The sequence below is a fragment of the Poeciliopsis prolifica genome, unplaced genomic scaffold (assembly GCF_027474105.1).
Source record: "Poeciliopsis prolifica strain line A6 unplaced genomic scaffold, Auburn_PproV2 SCAFFOLD027, whole genome shotgun sequence".
In the NCBI taxonomy this organism is placed as follows: Eukaryota; Metazoa; Chordata; class Actinopteri; order Cyprinodontiformes; family Poeciliidae; genus Poeciliopsis; species Poeciliopsis prolifica.
In genome coordinates this window covers 5,418,021-5,437,754 of record NW_026562402.1, presented here as the reverse complement: position 1 = coordinate 5,437,754, position 19,734 = coordinate 5,418,021, and the positions used below count along the sequence as shown (strand labels likewise).

The following is a 19,734-nucleotide window of genomic DNA, read 5'->3' as shown; positions in this document are numbered from 1 at the left end:
AGGAAATATGTGCATTAGAATGTTTTAGTGAAAATATTGTGAAAAACGTTTTGAACCATCTTTAGCATTTTTGTTTAAAATTCAGATGAGAAATTTTCCTGAACTTAGACGTCTTTAAAATAACTTTGATCAACAACTTTTCCAGGGTTTTCAGGGTTTTCCACAGGCTCGTCTGCGAGAATGTCACTGGATTGGTTCGAAGTTGGAAAAGCTCATCTCATCGAGAAGGCAGGTCTGACACCACTACAGTAGGATGTTACCTCACAAACTGAAACATCTCTAAAATAATGAGAGGTCTCTGCGCCTTCACAGCCACGTTCGGCTAAACAAACAGAGCGGAACAGTCCACAGCACAGCATTCATTCACACCTTCAGTGTGTTTCATTGGGATTTTATCCAAGATGCCAACATAAATAGTGCATAATTGTGAGAAAGAATATATATAATATGCTCTGTTATGCACTGTCCCATCACACAAATGTGTGGCACAAAAGCAAACACTGAGTGAGACTTGGTTACCAGAAGAAGAAGACATAGCACAGATTTCATTGTGGTGTATAATCTATTTATCTCATTACCATGTCAAAAAGCACAGAATGATGTTGTGCGCTCTCTCTCTTTTCTGGACCCATCACCACTGATCACAATTAAGGGCAAAAAAAAAAAAAGCTTTAATGAATATTTACCATCGGAGTCGACAGTTAATTACAGTTTTGTCGATGTGCAAACACTTGGGGGATGAAGAAGTGGTAGCATTATCGGATGTGGGCTTTGCCGCATGTTAATCAGAGAGAGACGCCATTCATGTGGGGTTCAATTTTATGACAGGAAGTGCTGATCCCATGTTGACAAAGCTCAGATTTCCTTGGCCAAGCCTTCCAAAATTTGTTTCATCTGAAAAAAGAGAGAGATAGAGCTGCAAAACTTTGACCAACTATTTGCTTCCCTGATGATAAATGCATCAGAGGTCGAAGTATTTGTGGGGAAGAGTAAAAATTCACATATTCTTCAGTAGTTCGTACCTCTGACCATGTGATCTGTCCCACCAGCTTTCCTCTATCAGCCACAAATACAGTCTGGGCTGGAGCAACACTCAGCATGTTGTAGGCCTGAAACGGAAGAAAAAGAAACTCCAGATTTAAAGAAGAAAAAAAATTTGTGTGCATCATCATTTTCTGCTTATCAAAAAGGAATAAATCTACTTATGCGTAGAAATGTGTTGGTTCTCCTCGTGGCATCTTGTAAAAACCTTACATATTTTTAATTGTTGTACCAAAGTTTTGCGGTAAAAAAAAAAACAACAAAAATCCAACCTGTAAATTTAGTACATATGTGGCAAAAAAAAATCCTTGTTGAGAAATACAGTTTCTTGAGGTTTTCCCCAAAGAATGGAAATTGTCTGACTAATTAAGATTATGTTTCTGTCTGTGTTTCAGGTTGGCGTTTTTGATTTCAACAGTGTTTCCGATGACAAATGTTCACTCTAAAAAAACCATCAAGACTATATTGTCCTTTTCCTCATGGTTTTCAGACTCAAGTGAGGTTGTTTTCATCCAGCTCCTGAGTACAATTACTGATCTTTGTGCCATGCTGTTGGTCCTCAGAGTCCAGAGGGACATGCGTGCCTCGTGTGCTAAAAGCTGCGCTGAGCTCTATCAATCTGCTGCTCGGTGGCCTGCTGCACAAGGATGTGTCTGTTGCTCAAAGCCAGCTGCCTGCCTGGACCCACACATGAAATGCTGCAAAAAATCCCGCAGATTCTGGGAATGATTCTCAGAAGGCTCGCTTTGAGTGCCACAAAGCATGTAACCCTGAATCAAGACCACGTCAAAGTCAAAACGGTTTTGTATTAACATGAGAAAGGAGACACACTTGCAGTTGATGCCTCTTATTCACGCAGTGAATAAAATACTTTTGATCTGTTAAGTGCAAAAATCTCAGTTCACTTGATATTTGTAACTAACTCACAAATCTCCAGCAAGATATAGGAGATTGTTTTAAGCTAATAATTCCTTATTATTTATGAATAAGTACTAGTACTAGTACTAGTTTTTATTTTGTTCTCTAAATCTACAGTAAGTGTTCATGTGAATTCACATCCCACATTTCCAGCCAGTCTGCAACTTTAAAAAATGCAAACACTTTTTGCTTGATAAATGTGAGCAATACTTGAGATCATGAGACGAACTGAAGAAGTCATTTAAAACGCATTCTGGCCATTTGTCACCATCTGATCACCAATCTGGGCCAGTCAAGGATCAGATCGACTAATTTTATGGCGCGCGGCGACTGTTCAGAAGACGCCCAGCAGAGACTTCGGGTCTTCTTCCACACAGCCGTTACTCAGTCTGTCCACATCCAGTGTGTGGTTCTGCTCGGATACAAAAAGCATGACAGGACCAGACTGTAACAAGGAATCAGGTCTGAAGAGTGGATCATCTGGGCTGACAATCCCCCCCCCTTTCAGGATTTGCACGGGACCGTACACATCCTGGACACAAACTGTTTGGATTTATCCCTTTGGATCAGAGCCACAGATCGCTATTTGCTAAAACAAAGCACTATAGAGACAGTTTCTTTGATAAATTTGCCTTTCCGATAAGCATTTAAGAGTCCCAGAGTAAACAGATTGATAATGCAACACTCAACAATCTTCTTTAGTAAGAAATCTGTGCATATTTACATATTTATGGAGGAAAAAAAGTTTTCGCCAGCAATTTGATCTATTTGCAAACCAAATTCCAATGAAGTTAGGAAATTGAGTAAAATGAGACGAATCCCTGTCAACCTATATTCAAGTTGAGTACACAACAAAGAAGAAATATGTAAGGTTCATTGAAAATGTGCCACATTGTGACATTTGTTGTTTGAGAATAAAGTAAAAAAGATAAAGACATAGTAACATAAGAATAAAGTCATAATATTGTGAGTTTATTCTTGTAATTTCATGACTATATATTTCATTTTTGCTAGCATTGCTCTAATAGTCTGTCTACTGAAGTTATACACCCAGAAATAACGGGGAAACATTTCACCTACAAAGCTTGAAAAATTAGTCCTCTGTTCCCAAATGCTTATCAAGTGTTACAGGAAAAGTGAGGTAGCTCAGTGCTAAACATGCCCCAGTCTTTGAAGTGTATTCAATTGAATATGGGCTGAAAAGGATTTACTCAAAAACATGTTAATCAACATGGGTTGTAACATGTTTTTACATGTTTACAATGCAAAAAGTTCAAAATCGTACTAAGTATTTTTTTTTGTCTATTTCTACTGCAAATGTCTTTGCTCACTTGAAAAAAAACAGAGCTAACTTACAAGACTCTTCTCGGCAAGATTCAGGAGTTTGATTTTTGTTAATAAATTGTTAATGTTGATAAAATGTACTGGTTCCACTGGCAGATTTTTCCACTCATTACAAAATATTTTGCTAATGTTAAAAGTGAAATAATCTGCCAGTGAAACTAATGCTTTTTTATTACTGACTTGACATAAATTCCTGTACCTTGCTGATAATTCATGTTCAAGTCAGTTTTGTCTAAAGTGTGCTAATATGTTTGCACTAGAAACTAGACAAAAACACTTGGTAAGATTTTGTGTTTTTGTAGCGTAAAGGTGAAACCCCAGACTCAGTCTGAAGTTGATTTAGTGTGTTATGCATCTCCTTACCTCCTGCACTGTGTTGTGAGGCGACACCACGACTGAGTTTGGATGTATGCTGCAAACCTCGTCCAGTCGTCCCTCAATGCGCTGCGCAAAAGCAATAATCATTCAATTATCGCTGAGGCTGAGGTCGGATTCAACCTCGGCTGTTTTCACTGACCTCTTAAAAGTCTCTTTTCACATATTCTTAAACTTAATCCCCGACCAGAGCTGTGGTGCAATTATTTGACAAGCAGCATTTATTTATGAATAGATGTTGCCTTCAGATGGATGTGAGCTGTGATACAATGAGTTTTTACGTCAGACTCTCTGCAGTCCTGTCTGTGATTTATGCTTCCATCTTCCATTTTTTTTTCACCCAGGAGGATTTCAAAGACAAGGATCGCTTTCTAAACAGCTCCTCTACGCCTTGCAGCAGTCCCTGCGTTTGCATGCACCCGTTTACCTGAGTCTGACAGCGATGCAGGAACAGCAGCAGCTCTGACCGCAGAACGGAGCCCAGAAAAACCTGCGACTCTGACAAAAACAAAGCAGAACCAGAAAAGGTGACATTTTCTTCATGGGTGGTGTAAAAGTACGGATATCAGTATATTGATGGCTCAAAAGTTCCAGACATAAAAATTGCCCCATTTGATTGCTGCTGAAAGGCTCAGAAGTCTATTTTCACAAAATCGTCTTCTCTGTGAGGACTTTCACTCCGCTGAACTGTTTCAGTCAGTCTCACAGAATAAAAGTGAGTTTCACAATACTTTCTGAAGACCAATGTAGATTTTGTGTATGTAGTCCGTCACACTTCTCCTGTCTTTGCTTTTTTTGTGGGTTGTGGTCTGAGTCGGTGGAGTGTGTGTAAATCTACAGCTCTTTGCGTACCGTGTGCGTCCACCACAGGGATTCGTGCTTCACTGCTGTTGCTGACAGCAGACTGAACCTCTGCTGGGCCAGCTGCTTTCTGAAGCCGCACTGATTTCACCCCCATAACCTGCCCCAGTGGTGTGGAGGGAAGCCTGAGAGGACACAAATTACACAAAGCCTCAGACAAAACCATCTAGTGATGTTACAAATGTACAATCAGACAGGAAAACAGAATAATATGTCTTCCAACCGTTGATTTTACTGAATTCAGATTTTGACACAATTCAGCTGTAACGACACGTAACATATCTCATATTATATATTTATGTTTTATTTTTTCTTTAAATAAAGAATAATGGGCAGAAAAAATAAGACAAAAAGAGGAATGTGGGCAGGGCAGGATTTAGAGTAAGTTCATATTCTGCATAATTCCTTTTCAAGCAACTTGTTATGAAAAAAAATTATACTATTTTTTGATGGTATTTGAATTGTGAATATGTTTGGAATAAATAAATAAACTAAACTGCACTCCATTTTTTCTGTAAATTGTAGATTATCTATCTATCTATCTATCTATCTATCTATCTATCTATCTATCTATCTATCTATCTATCTATCTATCTATCTATCTATCTATCTATCTATCTATCTATCTATCTACTTATTTATAGGTGCCTTTCTCAACATTCAAGAACAAAATACATAAAATCAATTGAAAAATACAAAAATAAAATAATCACTTGACCTATGTGAAAGGTCGCTGATCCTTTCACAGGCATAAACAACAAACTCGCTGGTGTCAATCTAAAACATTTAGAAAGCAATTGCTGTTAATAAAGTCTTAAAACAATGTGAAAGAAATTAAACAAATCTTCACCTCAATCTCTTAGATTCTAGTTGGCTCTCTAAGCTTAGAGTTGAGGTAATCCCCATTAAATTTGTCATTATTGAATAATTTTCCCTGTGGTTCTCCTTACTGTGGACACGCCTTCTTCAACGAGGGCAGGTGCGGGAGCTTCTTACTGATAGAAAGGCCATCGTAGAAAGACGGGCGGTTCCCGGAGCGTGCCAGGGCGTTGGCCAGCAGAGTGGACAGGAGGACAGGGACAGCGTGGGTGACCTGCCCTGTCAACTCCACAGCCAGCAGAGCCGGGGACAGAGTGTGGGTGGCAGCACCAGAGAAGGCAGCTGCACCTGCGAGGCAGACGCAATGTTCAGTGCAGCTTCAGCACAAGCATTGCAAGTTTTGTGTAGAACTGTTAAAATAATGCATGCAATTATATGCATCCCGATATAAAATCCACTTAAGCCTAAAAACATACAAATATAGAGGATAAATTGTACTGTTCAAATCTGTTAATCTATTTTTTACATCTGCTTGAAGCAGATGAATCAGAAGGTAAATTTAACATGTTGCAGAGTTTTAAATATACAACAATAAAAATGTCTGTTTTTCATTGGCTAATATTTACTAAATTATCATGCAATACCACTTTTGTCTATTTCTAGTTATTTCAGTGACAAATTTAGGTTTTTCTGCCAAAAACAGAGAGGTAGCAACAATTTTGTCCACACATGTATATCAAGAGCAAAGAAATATAGATTTGATTGTTTTCTACCTGCAAGAGCATAGCCGCCAGGATTTACAGATGTCCACTGTTGTCCTAAAACATCTCTACCAGTGGTAATGTAGGCAACTCCCTCACCAAACAGACGACCCATAGTTGCACCTGAAGAAGAACAAAAAGCTCTCTGACTTTTTACACACACAGAATATCTAATGAGTTCCTGGTATGGACATAAACCAAGGTTTTCAAAGGTTTGTTTCAAATTCCACTTTAAAATTAAGACTACGCTTAATTCCAAAACCAAAGGTTTTCTGTCATTTTTGCAGGAGTCAGTGGACTTTTCTCTGGCTGTGTTAGACACAAGTTAATTCAGATTCATCCCTGCCCCACCTGTTGCTGCACACTTTCAGTCAGATACCTGAGTAAAGGCTAGTAGGCTTCATTCAGATATAAAGGCTTTCTTTCAAAGACAATGGCCAAAAGTGTTTTTTTTTTTTTTGTTTTTTTTTTGTTTTTGTCAAAAAATGATTTAGGCAAAAAATTAAATAAATAAAATCTCTTTGGCAAAATGTTCCATAAGGTAATAAGACCACTACAGTGATGATCCCCTTATTAATATCTAAAGCCTTTTTCAATCACAAATAATTTATCATGCTTTAATTGAAAATGAGAATGAGAAAAAATTCTGCTTCTTTCTTAGACATAATACACTAATTTGTGAGCATGATTAACATTTATAAACGTGTGTTTCAAGCAGTTAGTTTCAAGCACACTCACCATAGACAAACACAGGCATGAAGTATCCTGCTGGCAGAGGCAGCGTGCAGGCCAGGACCAACATCCACATCTCCGAGTCAACAACAGAGGAACAAGACGGTTAAATCCTTTCAGCTGTGCTGACACCTGCGCCGATGATGAGTCACTTGCAACTTGCACGCAGGGAAGTGTGTGTGGCAACTCAGTTTTTGCTCTCGTGAATACTGAATCGCTCTCATTTCCATTTGGATGCAGTATGAAGGAAGAGACTGTAGTAAACAAATCCCAAACGAACTGCATTCAAGTGTGTGTTGAATTTTCAATGAAGAGGGCGTCTGAAATTCCTCGAAAGGAACCAATTTCTGCATTCGAAATGTTTTCTTTGCATGAATGCATGAAAAAGAGTGAGTAAAATCACTCCTTGCATCTGCAGCAGTGGTGTCTAGATATTATGTGTCGGACAACATTTCTGCCTGAAAGGTTAAAATGGCTTTAGTTTGCATTTTCTATTATGAAAATGTTAATGCCTTTATGCCTTTGAGGAGTTGGAAGGCTGGTAGAAAAGAGCAGATCCATAATTGACCTTTGAATTATTTGTACCTTCATGAGCAGAAAGAAAGCCAAGGACAGGAAAATGGGGGCGCCTGACGAGCTCCACGCCAGTGTTTCCAGCTCCAGTCGCACAGATGCATTATGGGACTGAGAGCTCCATTGTCTGCTGTCCAGGAGGGAAGTGAGGAGCTGCTTTGTGGTGTACTGATACACAGATAAGTGACATTTAGATTACAGTCCGGCCCACCAAAGTGGGTGTGAAACAAACAAACCCATAAGAAACAAACCCATAAGAAAGACAGTGCTTATTTTTCCCTGAGATTTTTTTGGTCCGTGAGCTAAAATGAATTTGGGGTGCGTCCACCACAGATCAGCTGCTTCATGCTATCCATGTTCAAAAGATTATACATTACACACACACATTATTGATCATTTTCGAAAATGTTTTAAAAATGAACGTCTGGGAAGAGAGGGATGCACATGTATTCAGCCTGCTCTCCTCTTTAAAATCCAATTGTAAATGGGATCCACTCATGTGCTTTTTCACCTCATTGAAACTTCTCAGAAGTTTGTTAGAGAACAAACTGGAAATGGAGAGAGGCACGAAGACCAAGGAACACAGGAGGTTAGGAGGCTGAATAAATATGTACGTATCCTTCTCTAGGTACAGAAAAGTCAAAGAATACCCCTATTTTAAACAATTTACCCATAACAAATAATAGATGCAGCTTATTGATTGTGTGGCTAAGCTTTTAAATGCTTTTGACTCTCACCTTAGAGGCCATGTATTGACCTGCAGAGTGGGGAAACGTCAGCGATGCCAGAAAGAAAACAACAAGACCAGAGTACAGACCCTTTCTGCAGAGAGGTTTTCACGCAAAAAAGACATTTGATCATTATGGATGCTTTTAAAAGACTGTGCAGGTGACTCATTACTGCCTCACAGACACATTGTAAAGAAGCCTCACTCTGTTGTCAGCATCGTGGAGAAGAGCCGGTTGGTTTTGGTGAACTTCAGGATCCAGCGGTGGCAGAAGAGGTAGCATCGGCTCACAGCCCCGCACGCCAGCCTGTTTTCAGACAGCGACACAGTCCAGAATGAGAAACCTGGGAGCCATTTTCATTCAGGCAGCAAACGATGATCGGAAGTCATTAGACCCGGGGAATAGTCGCAGAGGAGGCCAGGAAATGATATTGAGAGGAGGAGAAAAAAAACTAAAACTGCTCATTAAAACTGAAGGAAAACACAGGGGACCTTATTCTCCGTGCGACTGATATTAATATCAAAATCAAATGTCAGTTTTTATTAGGCAGCCAAAGACAAACTGAGGTTTTGTTTAGCTAAGCAGAAGCTGTCATAGTCGACGAACCCCAGTAAAGCAAACAGCAAGATCTCCAGTGTGAAGAAAGGTGAAGCGGTGGGGAAATTGGTTTGGAACAACGTCTGAAGAGTCTCTGCGGACACAAAGCAAATTGGAATCAACAGTCGGGGAAAGATCTAATATTCATTCTTTGTTATTGCACTGATGTTTTCATAAAATTTACAGTTAGCCCAAATGTATTGGATAGTTTTTTTCGAAGTAATTGACACTGCAAGTTATTCCATTATTTACAACACTGCTGACGAGTGAACATGTTAAAGTCATATACCTGTAGATCAGGCCTTGTTCTTTGAAACAGATGATGTTTCTGTGCTCCATTAAGGGAGTAGTTTGAAATTGTTGAGGTTCAGTTGAGAGGTTAGTTGGCTAGTAACTAGTTTATATTTACTTAAATGACATTTTAGAAAAATGTACACATCGAATCCAGAAAACACTGACGTTGCGTTTCGATCGACAGACCCTTCACCTCCATCTCTGCTCCACGCCGACAGCAGGTGGAAGGTCAGAGCCCCGCAGGCAGCTGAGAAGAAACATGGGCAGTAATGCCTCAGGGCAAAGTGAGAGCTCATCACCTCCACGCTGAACAGCACACCTACACCACAAATGGACAAAAAGATACTACAAATACGTACATTCATAGTGTTTTCAGATAGTTGCATATTAAGAATTGCTTTATCAGTATTTTTCAAAGTCCTCTGGTGGTCCTTCAAAATTTTTTGATGTCTTGTGACTGTTTGTCTAACATCATTATCAGATTATTGGTTTTGGTTATGTGCAATACGGTTCTCTGCCCAGGGCGCCATCAGAGCATGACACACTCATTCAAAAAGAGAAAACGTTTTTTTCATTGCATGTGTCAATGGTGATGGGGCGCCCCCTTGTGTTTTTACAGTGTAAGCACTGTAAACATAGAAAAGTTGAAAAGTGATCTATGAACATAGATTCTTTGAAACATATTGCAAACTTATATATGCAGTGAAAAATAGAAAATGACTTAATTTAATTATGTTTTGCTTAACATGAACACTTCATGAACTTAATATATTTACTTGGATAAACTAAATTTTATCACTTTACAAAATTAACTACAATTTTTAAGTTGGATCACTGTTTTTTTGTTTTTCTTCAGTGTGTTAAAAAGCTAAATAAATCAATAAAATTATGATTGTGTTTTGACATTTTACCTTACAATAAACTTGCTTCAAAACTTTGAAGTAGAGCACAGAATAATTACACCTGGGCCTACACCTTGTTGTTTCTTCACTGATTACAAAATATGTAAAAATGTAAAACAACAACAAAAAAAGAGTACTGTGCAGAGTAGGAAGGGCTCAGATACCTTTTCTGCAAGAGCTATGTAAGATGCATTACATTTATTTGACGTAAACCAGTGCAGCACATGCAGTAAATATATTCTTTACATCAGTTTCTCTCACCACTGATGGGCGCTCCAAAGCAGCTTGCTACTCCAACCCCAGCAGCTACAACCATCATCTCTGTTCCTGCCTCCTGGAGGTCATACAACACTTGTGGTGAACATTTTTCATTCAGACCTCCACATCTACACAAACTAACTGCAGCAGATATTTTGTGTTTTGAAAAACCATAACTTTTATTGATGAAATATAAAGAAAAAAATGGTGGGAAAGCCTAAATGATTTTCTGAAAATCTGTGGAAATAAATTTACCATGTGTGTACATTTAGACTTAAATAGAATGAAAGTATAGGATGTAAACATTTGATCATATTACTGGTTTTACCTTCTTTTTGCCTTGCATGAGTCTGCAAAGCCTGTCCAAATAGACTCCTAACATGGTGGAAAGATGCACAAATGGACCCTGAATTGAAGAGATTAAGGGGCATAAAGTTGCATGAGTACATCTGTATTCTGGTTCCTGTGTAGAAAATTGTTGCTCCAAGTCATTACTTACAACTTTGCCAAGGAAAACAGTGCTGCCTGCAGCCAGTGTGCAGATAAGACCCAGAAACTTAGTGAACATATGAGTGAGAGACGAGTAATGAGGCAGTTCAATGCCGGACAGCATGGTTCTCACTTCTGGAATACCAGAGCCTGAGCACAAATAATAGTGGAACATAAACCAAAAGGTAGAATAACGATTGAAAAAAACACTAAAACCAGATTTAGCTTAAAATAATATTTTAGGGATTCTGAGAAAGGGAGGAACATCAAGGATAGTCAAAGAGGCTGAAATTAGCTTTGTAGACTATTTAGTTTGCTGATGTAAAGAAGTTTATCCAATCTTAAGTCACAGTCTTTCACTGGAAGAGAAAGATAAAGAAGAAACTACTTAATGTTGCCACAATATGCTATATTGTCAAAAGTATTTGCCCACCTGTCTTGACTCACATATGAGATTTAGTGACATCCCATTCCTAATCCATAGGCTTCAATCTGACTTTGGACCACCCTTTACATCTGGATCAGCTTGAACACAATGCAGTCAGACAAGCATCAGTTCTCCTGGCGACCACCAAACCCAGACTCGTCCATCAGATTGCCAAATGGGGAAGCACGATTTGTTGCTCCAGAGAGCGCTCCTCCACTGTGCTAGAGTCCAGTGGCGGTGTACTTTAGACCTATGCACCCAACGTGGTGATATATGATATATGCTCGACCATGGCAATCCATTCCATGACGCTCTATGTTCACTGTTCTTGAGCTAATCTGAAGGCCACTGTAGTGATTGTCTCTGCAGAAAGTTGGCTATCTCTTCTCACTATGTGTTTTAGCTCTGTCAGTTTACGTGAGTTTACGTGACGCAAAACTCTGTGGTTGAGTTGCTGTTGTTCCCAAACGCTTCCATTTTCTTATATTACAGTATAATACAGTATAGTAACTGCTCGTGAACAAACCTGTGGAGAAGGGACAGATGTTATGGGATAAAGTTGAGGCAAAAGCACAGATGCATGCTGGGTATAGTGTCCAGCAGAGGAACTGCAGCAGAACATGGCCTTCCAGCTTCGCATAAAGCCACAGATGAGCTGAGGATGTAACAAAAGAGCACATAGTCATCCTCCTCTGCATTTCCACTTTTGTATTTGCTCTATATTTAATAAATATTCTTTCTTGCTAGATTGCCTTCCTCACCAATGAAGTCCGAACACAAATCAGGACTTTATGGAATAGTGCCAAGGAGAAACTTGTTGTCGAGATAAGGATTTTCAAAATGCTGTTTCAGGTTACCACAAGTCAAGCAGGGACACGTTATATGTGAAACAAACTTTCCTGGTCAGATGAGACCAAATATGGACTGTTTGAACACCACTCAAAAGGATAGAGGAAAATTAACACTACACCTCACCCTGAGTACATGATTCCCAAAGTGAAACATGATACTTGTAGCATCATAATGTCTGGATGCTTTTCCTCAGCCGGGATGTTAATGAGACTTTATGGGAAGAGGGATGGAGCTAAATACCAGAAAATCTTGGAAGTGAACCTTGTGGAGGCCACAAAAACTTAAAACTGTAATTCCAGCAGAACAATGGCCCTGAACAGAACCACAGCACTGCAGTTAATATTTTTGTCGTAAAAAAAATATTGAAAACCATTTAAGCGTACTTTTCCACCTCACAATTATGCATTCCAAAAAAATACCTTGAAGCTTCCATTTGTAATGAAAAATGTGAATACCTATGCCAGAAACCTTCTTATGCTGTCTTCGATTAAGAATCACAGAAGCTTACAATGTGAGAGTGTGTTTGTTTACCTCGTAGCAGCTTTGCTACACTGAAGTCCATAAAGAAACTTAGGAGAGCTGCCAAGATACCCAACATGGCGAATCCATACCACTGAATCCCACAGACGCTTTCCAAACAATCTCTCAGCTTTAACAGCTGCTCTTTAAAGACAAAAAGTTATGTGACAAATTGAAACACCTTTAACGTCTGCACCACACAAAGATTTCATTTCTTTTTGAAAAATTTCTCTGTAAGGGTTCTGACCACATTTGTAGTCAGAACCCTTAACTTTGTTATACTCGTTCATCGCTTATGCATTTCAGAAAACATAATTAACCTCTTTTGACCTTAAGTCTATGTTTGGAAATTTCACATTGACAAAACAGAAAATATTATTTCTCATCTTCATAAGTTTGATGCATGTTGACTAACTCGTCCAGAAACTTATCAATAGCTAAAATGAAATATTACAGACATTTTCTGGATTATTAGTCTGAACTAAAGATTTGATTGTTTTTCACATCACTAACCTTTAACATTTGCACGGGTTTTCTTGTACGGCTTCCATGAGTCCAGCAGAAGTGGGGTTATATTACGGGACGCTTCTGAGTTATTTTCTTGCTTCTGGCCATTAACTTCCTCCTCTGTTTCTATCTCCAGTGACTTATCAAAGCTCTTCATGTTGCCCTGAAATATAGTAAAATTCAGCAATCAAAATCTAAAATCATATCTACATGAGAGTGAAATATGAGTTTTTGAGGGAGGTGGACTCACCTTCTGCTCGGAAGTGCTCAGTTCTTCCAGTAAAGTTGTAAAAAGAAGTGCGTGTGGTGTAGCTAGGTGAGTATCTGGGTTGTGACTGACCTCTGTTAAGGTGTTCGCATAAATGTGATGGAGCGGTCATGCTTGAAAGCGTAGCTAATGTTAACTCTTTGGAGGAATATTTGAAGGTGACCTTCATTTAAATGCATGAACATAGTCAGCTTGTACAGTTTTTCACAGAATTGTATTGGCTCTATCGCTCTACAATTTTTGCATAAATAGAGTGTTAGATTGTAATTCCATCCATAAAAAAAAAATGTATTGCAATCACTTCCTTTTTTTTAGCATAGTTGTGTTTTGCTTTCCGGATCATTCAAATAAATATAATATAGCATGCGTTTGTTCATTCATTTATTCACTTTCTCATCACCAAAAAGTGCTTTTGATTATTAAATTGAGAAAAGTGACAAAACATCCACTTGCTCCTTCTGCATATTTGTCTCACCAATGATTTTTATTATTATTACATATATATATAAAACACAGTTTTGGACATGAATTATTATCCCTGCCTGGGCTTTATCCGAATGTTATGGTTTCAAATACCCTTTTCTAAGAACACCCCCAATCCTGTAATTGTTTCACACTTCTTATGAAATCAAAGTTCAGCCTCAGTGCCCTGTGGAAGGTCAATGTAATCATTGTTCACACCATTTGTCTTTTTTAATGAGCTCTTAGCTAATGTTTATCTTCCTCAGCTATTTATTCCATGTATGCTTTTAATTAGCACTTGTGTTATTTTTAGAGCCTTGAAATCAGCATGCTGCGAGCACCAGCCCTCCACAGCACCATCCATAGACACAAATACAGAGAGCGAGAGCTCTTCTCAGTGTAAAACTTGTTTCCATGGAAGCGGCACACAGAGACAAAGAGCGTGATGAAAATAACGCTCTTATTTTCATCATGCTCTTATTTTCATAAGTTATATATATGTAACTTATATATATATATAGATATAAACTTTATATGTGTGTATGCTGGTGCATGCGTGTGTGCGCGTATGTATTTCTAACCGACACTGATTAAAATATGTTTTGCCATTTGGCGAATATCGACAGAACAAAGAAAGAAAGTTAGGAATTTAAATACAAACTGTACCTGTGATCACCCAAGTTTCTTCTGAGACCAGAGGGAATCAAATGGTATTTAAAAAAAACAAAAAAAAAAACAAAGGAAACTCACAAATAAGTGAAATGGAACCAAAATGTATACGTTGAAGTTAACTCTTTTTTTGCATTATACCACATATATGTGTCCATACTGTCCATACATTTAACTGAGTGTCTAGGAGGGGGCAGAGGGAGCTTCCAGCTCTGCAGCTCCCCAAGTGGTGAGTAAAGGACATGCAAACTTTACAATAGCATCAGAAGAAAACATTTTGTCTCAAGTAAAGTCACTCAGTTTGCTTAAACCAGCAGTTTGATTTGGAGTGTGACATAGATAAAGGTTAGGCTAAGCCAAAAGTTATTAATATCCCTGGTAAGTTTAGCATATAAGTTATTATTATTATTATTATTATTATTATTATTATTATTATTATTATTATTATTATTATTATTATTATTATTATTATTATTATTATTATTATGTCTTATACAAAAAGAAAAATGAACAGTGAGTGCTGTAATGTCAATAAATGGTTATAATGGACAACCACATTAATAACTTTGTCATTGCTTTCATTTTATTGTTTCATTACCGTTAGAGAGACGGCGGTCTCACTTCCTAACAGAAACAAACGTCCAAAAACTTCTTCAACAGAAAAAAATGTGTTTAAAAAAATAAATAAATAAATTAAAGAACCTGAATCTCACGTTGCTGTTTCTGTTTAGAATCAGTGCTGCATCACAGCTAACTGCAACAGGAAGCTAGAAAAGAAGCCCTTTGAAGCTCAAATGAGATGTTTAAAGAGTAATAAAAGTAATTTGGGGATTTGTTTCCATCTCTTGCTTTTATTTCAGGACTGGAGGACCATTTTGGTAGATAATTATTGGTGGATGACCATATAATGATTTGTTGCTGCTGTCTTACAACAAAGAAGTTGTTTACACAGTGAATATATAAAATTGGGTTTTAGTTACAGAGGCACCCTGTCTAAACTCTTCACTACATGGATCAAAACACAAGGAGCAGGTGGTGGGCCAAACGAGTAAACAGCATGATGAAAAGCAACAGTGCTTGAAACATCACTTGTGTGGTGAAGGAGATAACATTATTTTGGGGCCCTGTGATGTTTCAGCCTTTTATTTTTTTTTCTTTGTACTTTTTCTATTTTCCAAGAAAAGCAATTTGACTGCAAATTATTGCAATTTAAAGGGAAGATAAATCGTATCTGACAGCGTTTGTAAACTCCTTTTCCTGAGCTGCAAGGCCAGACATGTGGGAGTTGGAGAGTAAAGGTGATATCAAAGCAGCTTGCAAGGACAAAGTGGTGAACGTAAAGCACAAAGGCATTTGTGGTTCGCTCAACTCAGTGATTAATTTGAAGCTGAAGCTGCCTCTAATCAAGAATACACTACATTATGGATTTCATGCGACAACGTGCACAACGTGAGGTATATTTTTAATGGAAAGCGCAACAGTGAGACATATAAATGTTATTTCAGTCCTACTCAGTTCCATTTGCTATCTGCCAGAGCTTCTTGATTAGACGGTTTTCAGTCTAGTCAAGGTTACATTTTGCTTTTCATCCCCTGGATCAGATTTTTGAATAACCTTTAATTTGTATAACAGCGGACCCCTGTATGGAGCTAAATACGGGAGAAAAAAGGAGAAACTTTTAACAAACTTTTTGCTCGTGACTTGGAATCATTATATGCCCCATTTTAGATTGGTGAAGCGCTCAAACCTTCTGGGGGAAACCTTGCAGAAGCACAAAGGAATGCATATATAGACACACACTTAGCTTGAATGCCTGACCAATGGATCAGGGCATCTTTAATATATCTTCCTTTGACTTGGTTGCTTTCTCAGAAATTTTGTTTTTGTATTTATTCTTCTTTTTTGTCCCTTTTTTGTCCCTGAAACAATTGTTACAGCTTTATGTGTTACTTAAAATGATGTTTTGGATAATTTATCAGAAAAAAAATAATAACCCCCCTCTGTTTAGTGGTAAACCTGATTACAGACTAAATAACCAGCCATCAGCCATGGAGTATGTGTTTATTTCCACTCACTCCAAGATACATAATCTTTAATGCCTTCAGGTGGCAATCACACTGGCTGCCGAGATAAGACGAACCTTTTTATTAAAGGTATAATGATTTCCGGAGCTTGGCAACACTCTTCTCTTGCGCCTTGTTATTTGGAGCTTCGTTGAATCAGGCCAGTTGCTATGATACAATCTTTTCTGGCTTTCCCTCCAATTGCTCTTTTCTTCACAAAGTACAACAGAGCAGGAGTGCTTGTGAAAGGTTGAGAAACTCATATTTTTGGGCAGTTAATATTTGTCATTTTGATTCAATTTGTGCGTTTTCACATTTTGCTAAAACTAAATCAGGATCACTGGCAAAGAAATACAACACCGGATCTCAGCTTCAATCTGTCTTTGTACCTTCAGGCCTGGGAAGGAAACATGGCATGGTTGGGTTTGTTCCGACATCTATCCCAGCAACATATCCCAGCATTTGGTGTAATGAAATAACCCTGCAAATTTTAGATTGAGTCTTCTGAGAAACCATTCCAGCCTTTCTTGCTCGATAATCTCCTATCAAAGTCATATTTGTCAGCCTGTCATTTTTGCTCAGCTTTTGAAGCCTCTCTTTCAGCGCTCATCTGTGCCTCACTGGGAAAGCAGCCTGGTCACAAGCTTGACAATGTACTGGAAAATACCCAGAGGCTGTTTGGATTCTGCGTCCTGTCGAGTCATTTTTATGATTCAAGCACCGGCTTGTTTTCTCAAATAATCACTATTGAATTTCTATTTAAAAATGAACAAAATAGCAGTCAGTGTGTGATATAAATGTGGGAACATGACAGACGTCCAGTGTTTTAAGTGAGAAAAAAAAATATTTCACACATAAATCCTTAATATTCTGTGCACCTGATGGCTTGAATCTTAATGATGGCTTAACGTTCACAAGACGAAAACCACAGAAAATCAACAATATTCTTGTTGTTAGGAAACTGAGGGGGCCCGGCATGTTCCCTGTTTGGGAGGAGGTGAGTTGCTAGGCTGGATTTAGACCCTGAGCAGGGGCCTCTCTGCTATACGGTGATAAGGTTGAAATCAAATAATTCTTAGTTGAGTGATCTGTAATGTCTGGTAACCTTTGAGCTATCTACAATAAAGAGGTCTTTATTTGGCAGCAGGCACCAGGGGGCTTTTCAAAGATGATAATAGCAGATGTTTAATGACTGGTAAAAATCACTGGCAAATCAATGGATGTGCTTGCATGTCTTGAATTCTGTGATGCATATGGCATAATGAAACTTCAAAGCACGACTCGAATACACAACACCAGAGAGCCCATAAATGGATTTAAATGGATTAGCTGTCAGTGGCGCTAACTAGGAAAAAAAGAGCAGCGTTTTCTAATCATGACCGGCTGCACACCTCACGGAGATATTAATAGTCGCCAAGTAATGTCACCACTAAGTCCTCTGTTCCTGCCTGTGGGCTTTGTTTTCAAGCATTCTTTCCATCTTTGTTTTGCCCTTAACTTATCTGCAGAGATATGAGGCAGGGCGTTCCCATTTAAAGAGGCAGGAGACAGTATTTTTCCAGCTGAGCGGCAGCAACTAGCCTTTAGAGCTGGTGAAGTAGAAACAGTCAGTCTTGTTTTGTGTGTAGTTTTGTCACATTACAGCAATTAGTTTTTATAAAATTTTTAAGTTTATGTGAACTACAATTATTTGATTGTCTGGTGGGGGGGTTCAGATTTTATAAGTTCCTGATCTGTTTTCTAGGCATCATGGAAACATTACATAAAATCAGCCATGACATCAGGAATCATGGGTGGTTCTGGACACAGAGGCCAGTGCCTCTATAGAGCTGGTCCTGGCCAATGATGTGACCCCTGTACTAAGTGGACACTGAATAAATTTCGTATGATGAAATGTGCTGGCCCTTCGACAAATTAAATGTTTTACTTTTAAGGTTTTATTTTACAACTAATTAAAAATTGATGTTTCACAGTTTTAACTTAATCTGCACTGAGACAGAATCGCAGCTTTCATTTGCTTAATTAAGGGTCTGCAGCTTGCCACAGGTGGCTTTTTGGTTCTAGAGCTTATTTAATATATTCAGCAATGAAATGTTTTTCTTTGTCTGTTTTGTTCTTTTGTTCTCTGCCCTCATGAAAAAAATTGTGGCTCTCCTGTAAATTTGATCTAAGACCACCACTGTCAGAATTGATTCTTGATTCATCCCTATAGGAGCAACTTTTAGATGTCTGAAAGTTTCATTTATGTCTGCTTAAGTAAATTATATTCAAGTTTGACTGCAATTTCAGTGGCCAGCCATTATGATGCTTGGTGAGGGAGTTTCTATGCCCTAGAAATTGACATGTTTTAGTGTGAAAGGTGAGAATTAACACACAGAACAAACGCAAAAGGCCTTGTAAAGATGCTGGTTGAAGCATTTAAGCTCATCATCATTCAATGACTTCTTGAAATGAAGATATAATTTCAAAATATACTGCTTGCAGAGCGCTGTGAAGTTTTGTGTTTATATTTATGATAATGTTTAGTTCTATTCATGGAACTAGATGTGTCTCAGAAGATCTGTTGAAATCTGTAACAAGTGTAGTGTTTGACTTTATGGGTTTTGTCATTAGAGGCTGCTGTTCTCCATAATTTTGCCTCTTATAATTTCATCAACCCAAATGTGCACAAAGCAGAATAAACAGTTTACTTTTTCTTCAGTATGCTTTTTAAAAGCTAGTAAGCTCACCATCTGTGTTGACTGCCATCGGCTCTTTTATATTTCTCAAATAAATCATATCTTACAGAAATGAAAACAAAGCCTCTTATTGTTGGGAACAGATCTGTTTTATCTTTCATTGCCAAAGAACATTTTCTTCCCCACATTTGGTTACGGTGATTTTATTTACTTGAGCGATTCTTTCTGAAACTGTTGGATGCTGTCTACCATAGTACTTTAAAATAATAGCACAGTAAAAGCATGAACCTATACGACTGTTGGTTACTTTCTATTGCATAGCATAAACAAATACTAGGGCCTCTGAGCCTTCAGCCCTCATCCTGGTAAATGTACTGAACTTACATAGCACTTTTACAGTCATTTTTACCACTCAAAGCACTTTACACTAGGGCTTGTGACTCGCTCACACCAATACGCAGATCAGTTGGCAATTTGGGGTTAAGTGCCCCAACGTCAACATGTGGGAAGCTGGAATCGAACCTACAACCTTCCGATCGCAAGACGATTACAGCCAAAGTCGCCCTGGAACCATCTACAGCTCTGAAAGTCAAGTTT

General features: G+C 38.3%; 1 protein-coding gene across 3 annotated transcripts; it reads right to left on the bottom strand.

Moving 5' to 3' along the window:
• Positions 1-203: 203 nt before the first annotated feature.
• clcnk (chloride channel K) lies at positions 204-13,320 on the bottom strand. Of its 3 annotated transcripts, XM_055048640.1 has the most exons (20): positions 13,248-13,320; positions 13,004-13,160; positions 12,503-12,634; positions 11,646-11,774; positions 10,703-10,842; positions 10,532-10,609; positions 10,207-10,279; positions 9,237-9,362; positions 8,759-8,843; positions 8,357-8,458; positions 8,162-8,246; positions 7,437-7,592; positions 6,858-6,927; positions 6,132-6,242; positions 5,490-5,706; positions 4,531-4,664; positions 4,106-4,176; positions 3,667-3,747; positions 1,023-1,109; positions 204-894 (listed from the first exon to the last, which is right to left on the bottom strand). In XM_055048640.1, exons 2-20 carry the CDS (start codon positions 13,152-13,154, stop codon positions 856-858), a joined length of 2,067 nt encoding a protein of 688 aa, XP_054904615.1. In that variant the 5' UTR covers positions 13,155-13,160; positions 13,248-13,320; the 3' UTR covers positions 204-855. The 3 variants fall into 3 exon arrangements, with proteins under 3 accessions (XP_054904615.1, XP_054904616.1, XP_054904617.1); XM_055048641.1 differs by lacking the exon at positions 13,248-13,320 and having other exon boundaries at positions 12,503-12,629; positions 13,004-13,093; XM_055048642.1 differs by lacking the exons at positions 11,646-11,774; positions 12,503-12,634; positions 13,004-13,160; positions 13,248-13,320 and adding an exon at positions 11,140-11,312.
• Between the last annotated feature and the right edge of the window lie 6,414 nt (positions 13,321-19,734).

What these genes read in the sequence shown, in the direction of transcription:
- clcnk (XM_055048640.1), bottom strand. Translation starts at nt 13,154, where the DNA reads ATGAAGAGCTTTGATAAGTCACTGGAGATAGAAACAGAGGAGGAAGTT. An exon ending in TGTAGCAAAGCTGCTACGAG is followed by an intron (nt 11,775 to 12,502) that starts GTAAACAAACAC and finishes TTACATCCTCAG; the next exon opens with CTCATCTGTGGCTTTATGCG. An exon ending in CTCACAACACAGTGCAGGAG is followed by an intron (nt 1,110 to 3,666) that starts GTAAGGAGATGC and finishes CTTCCGTTTCAG; the next exon opens with GCCTACAACATGCTGAGTGT.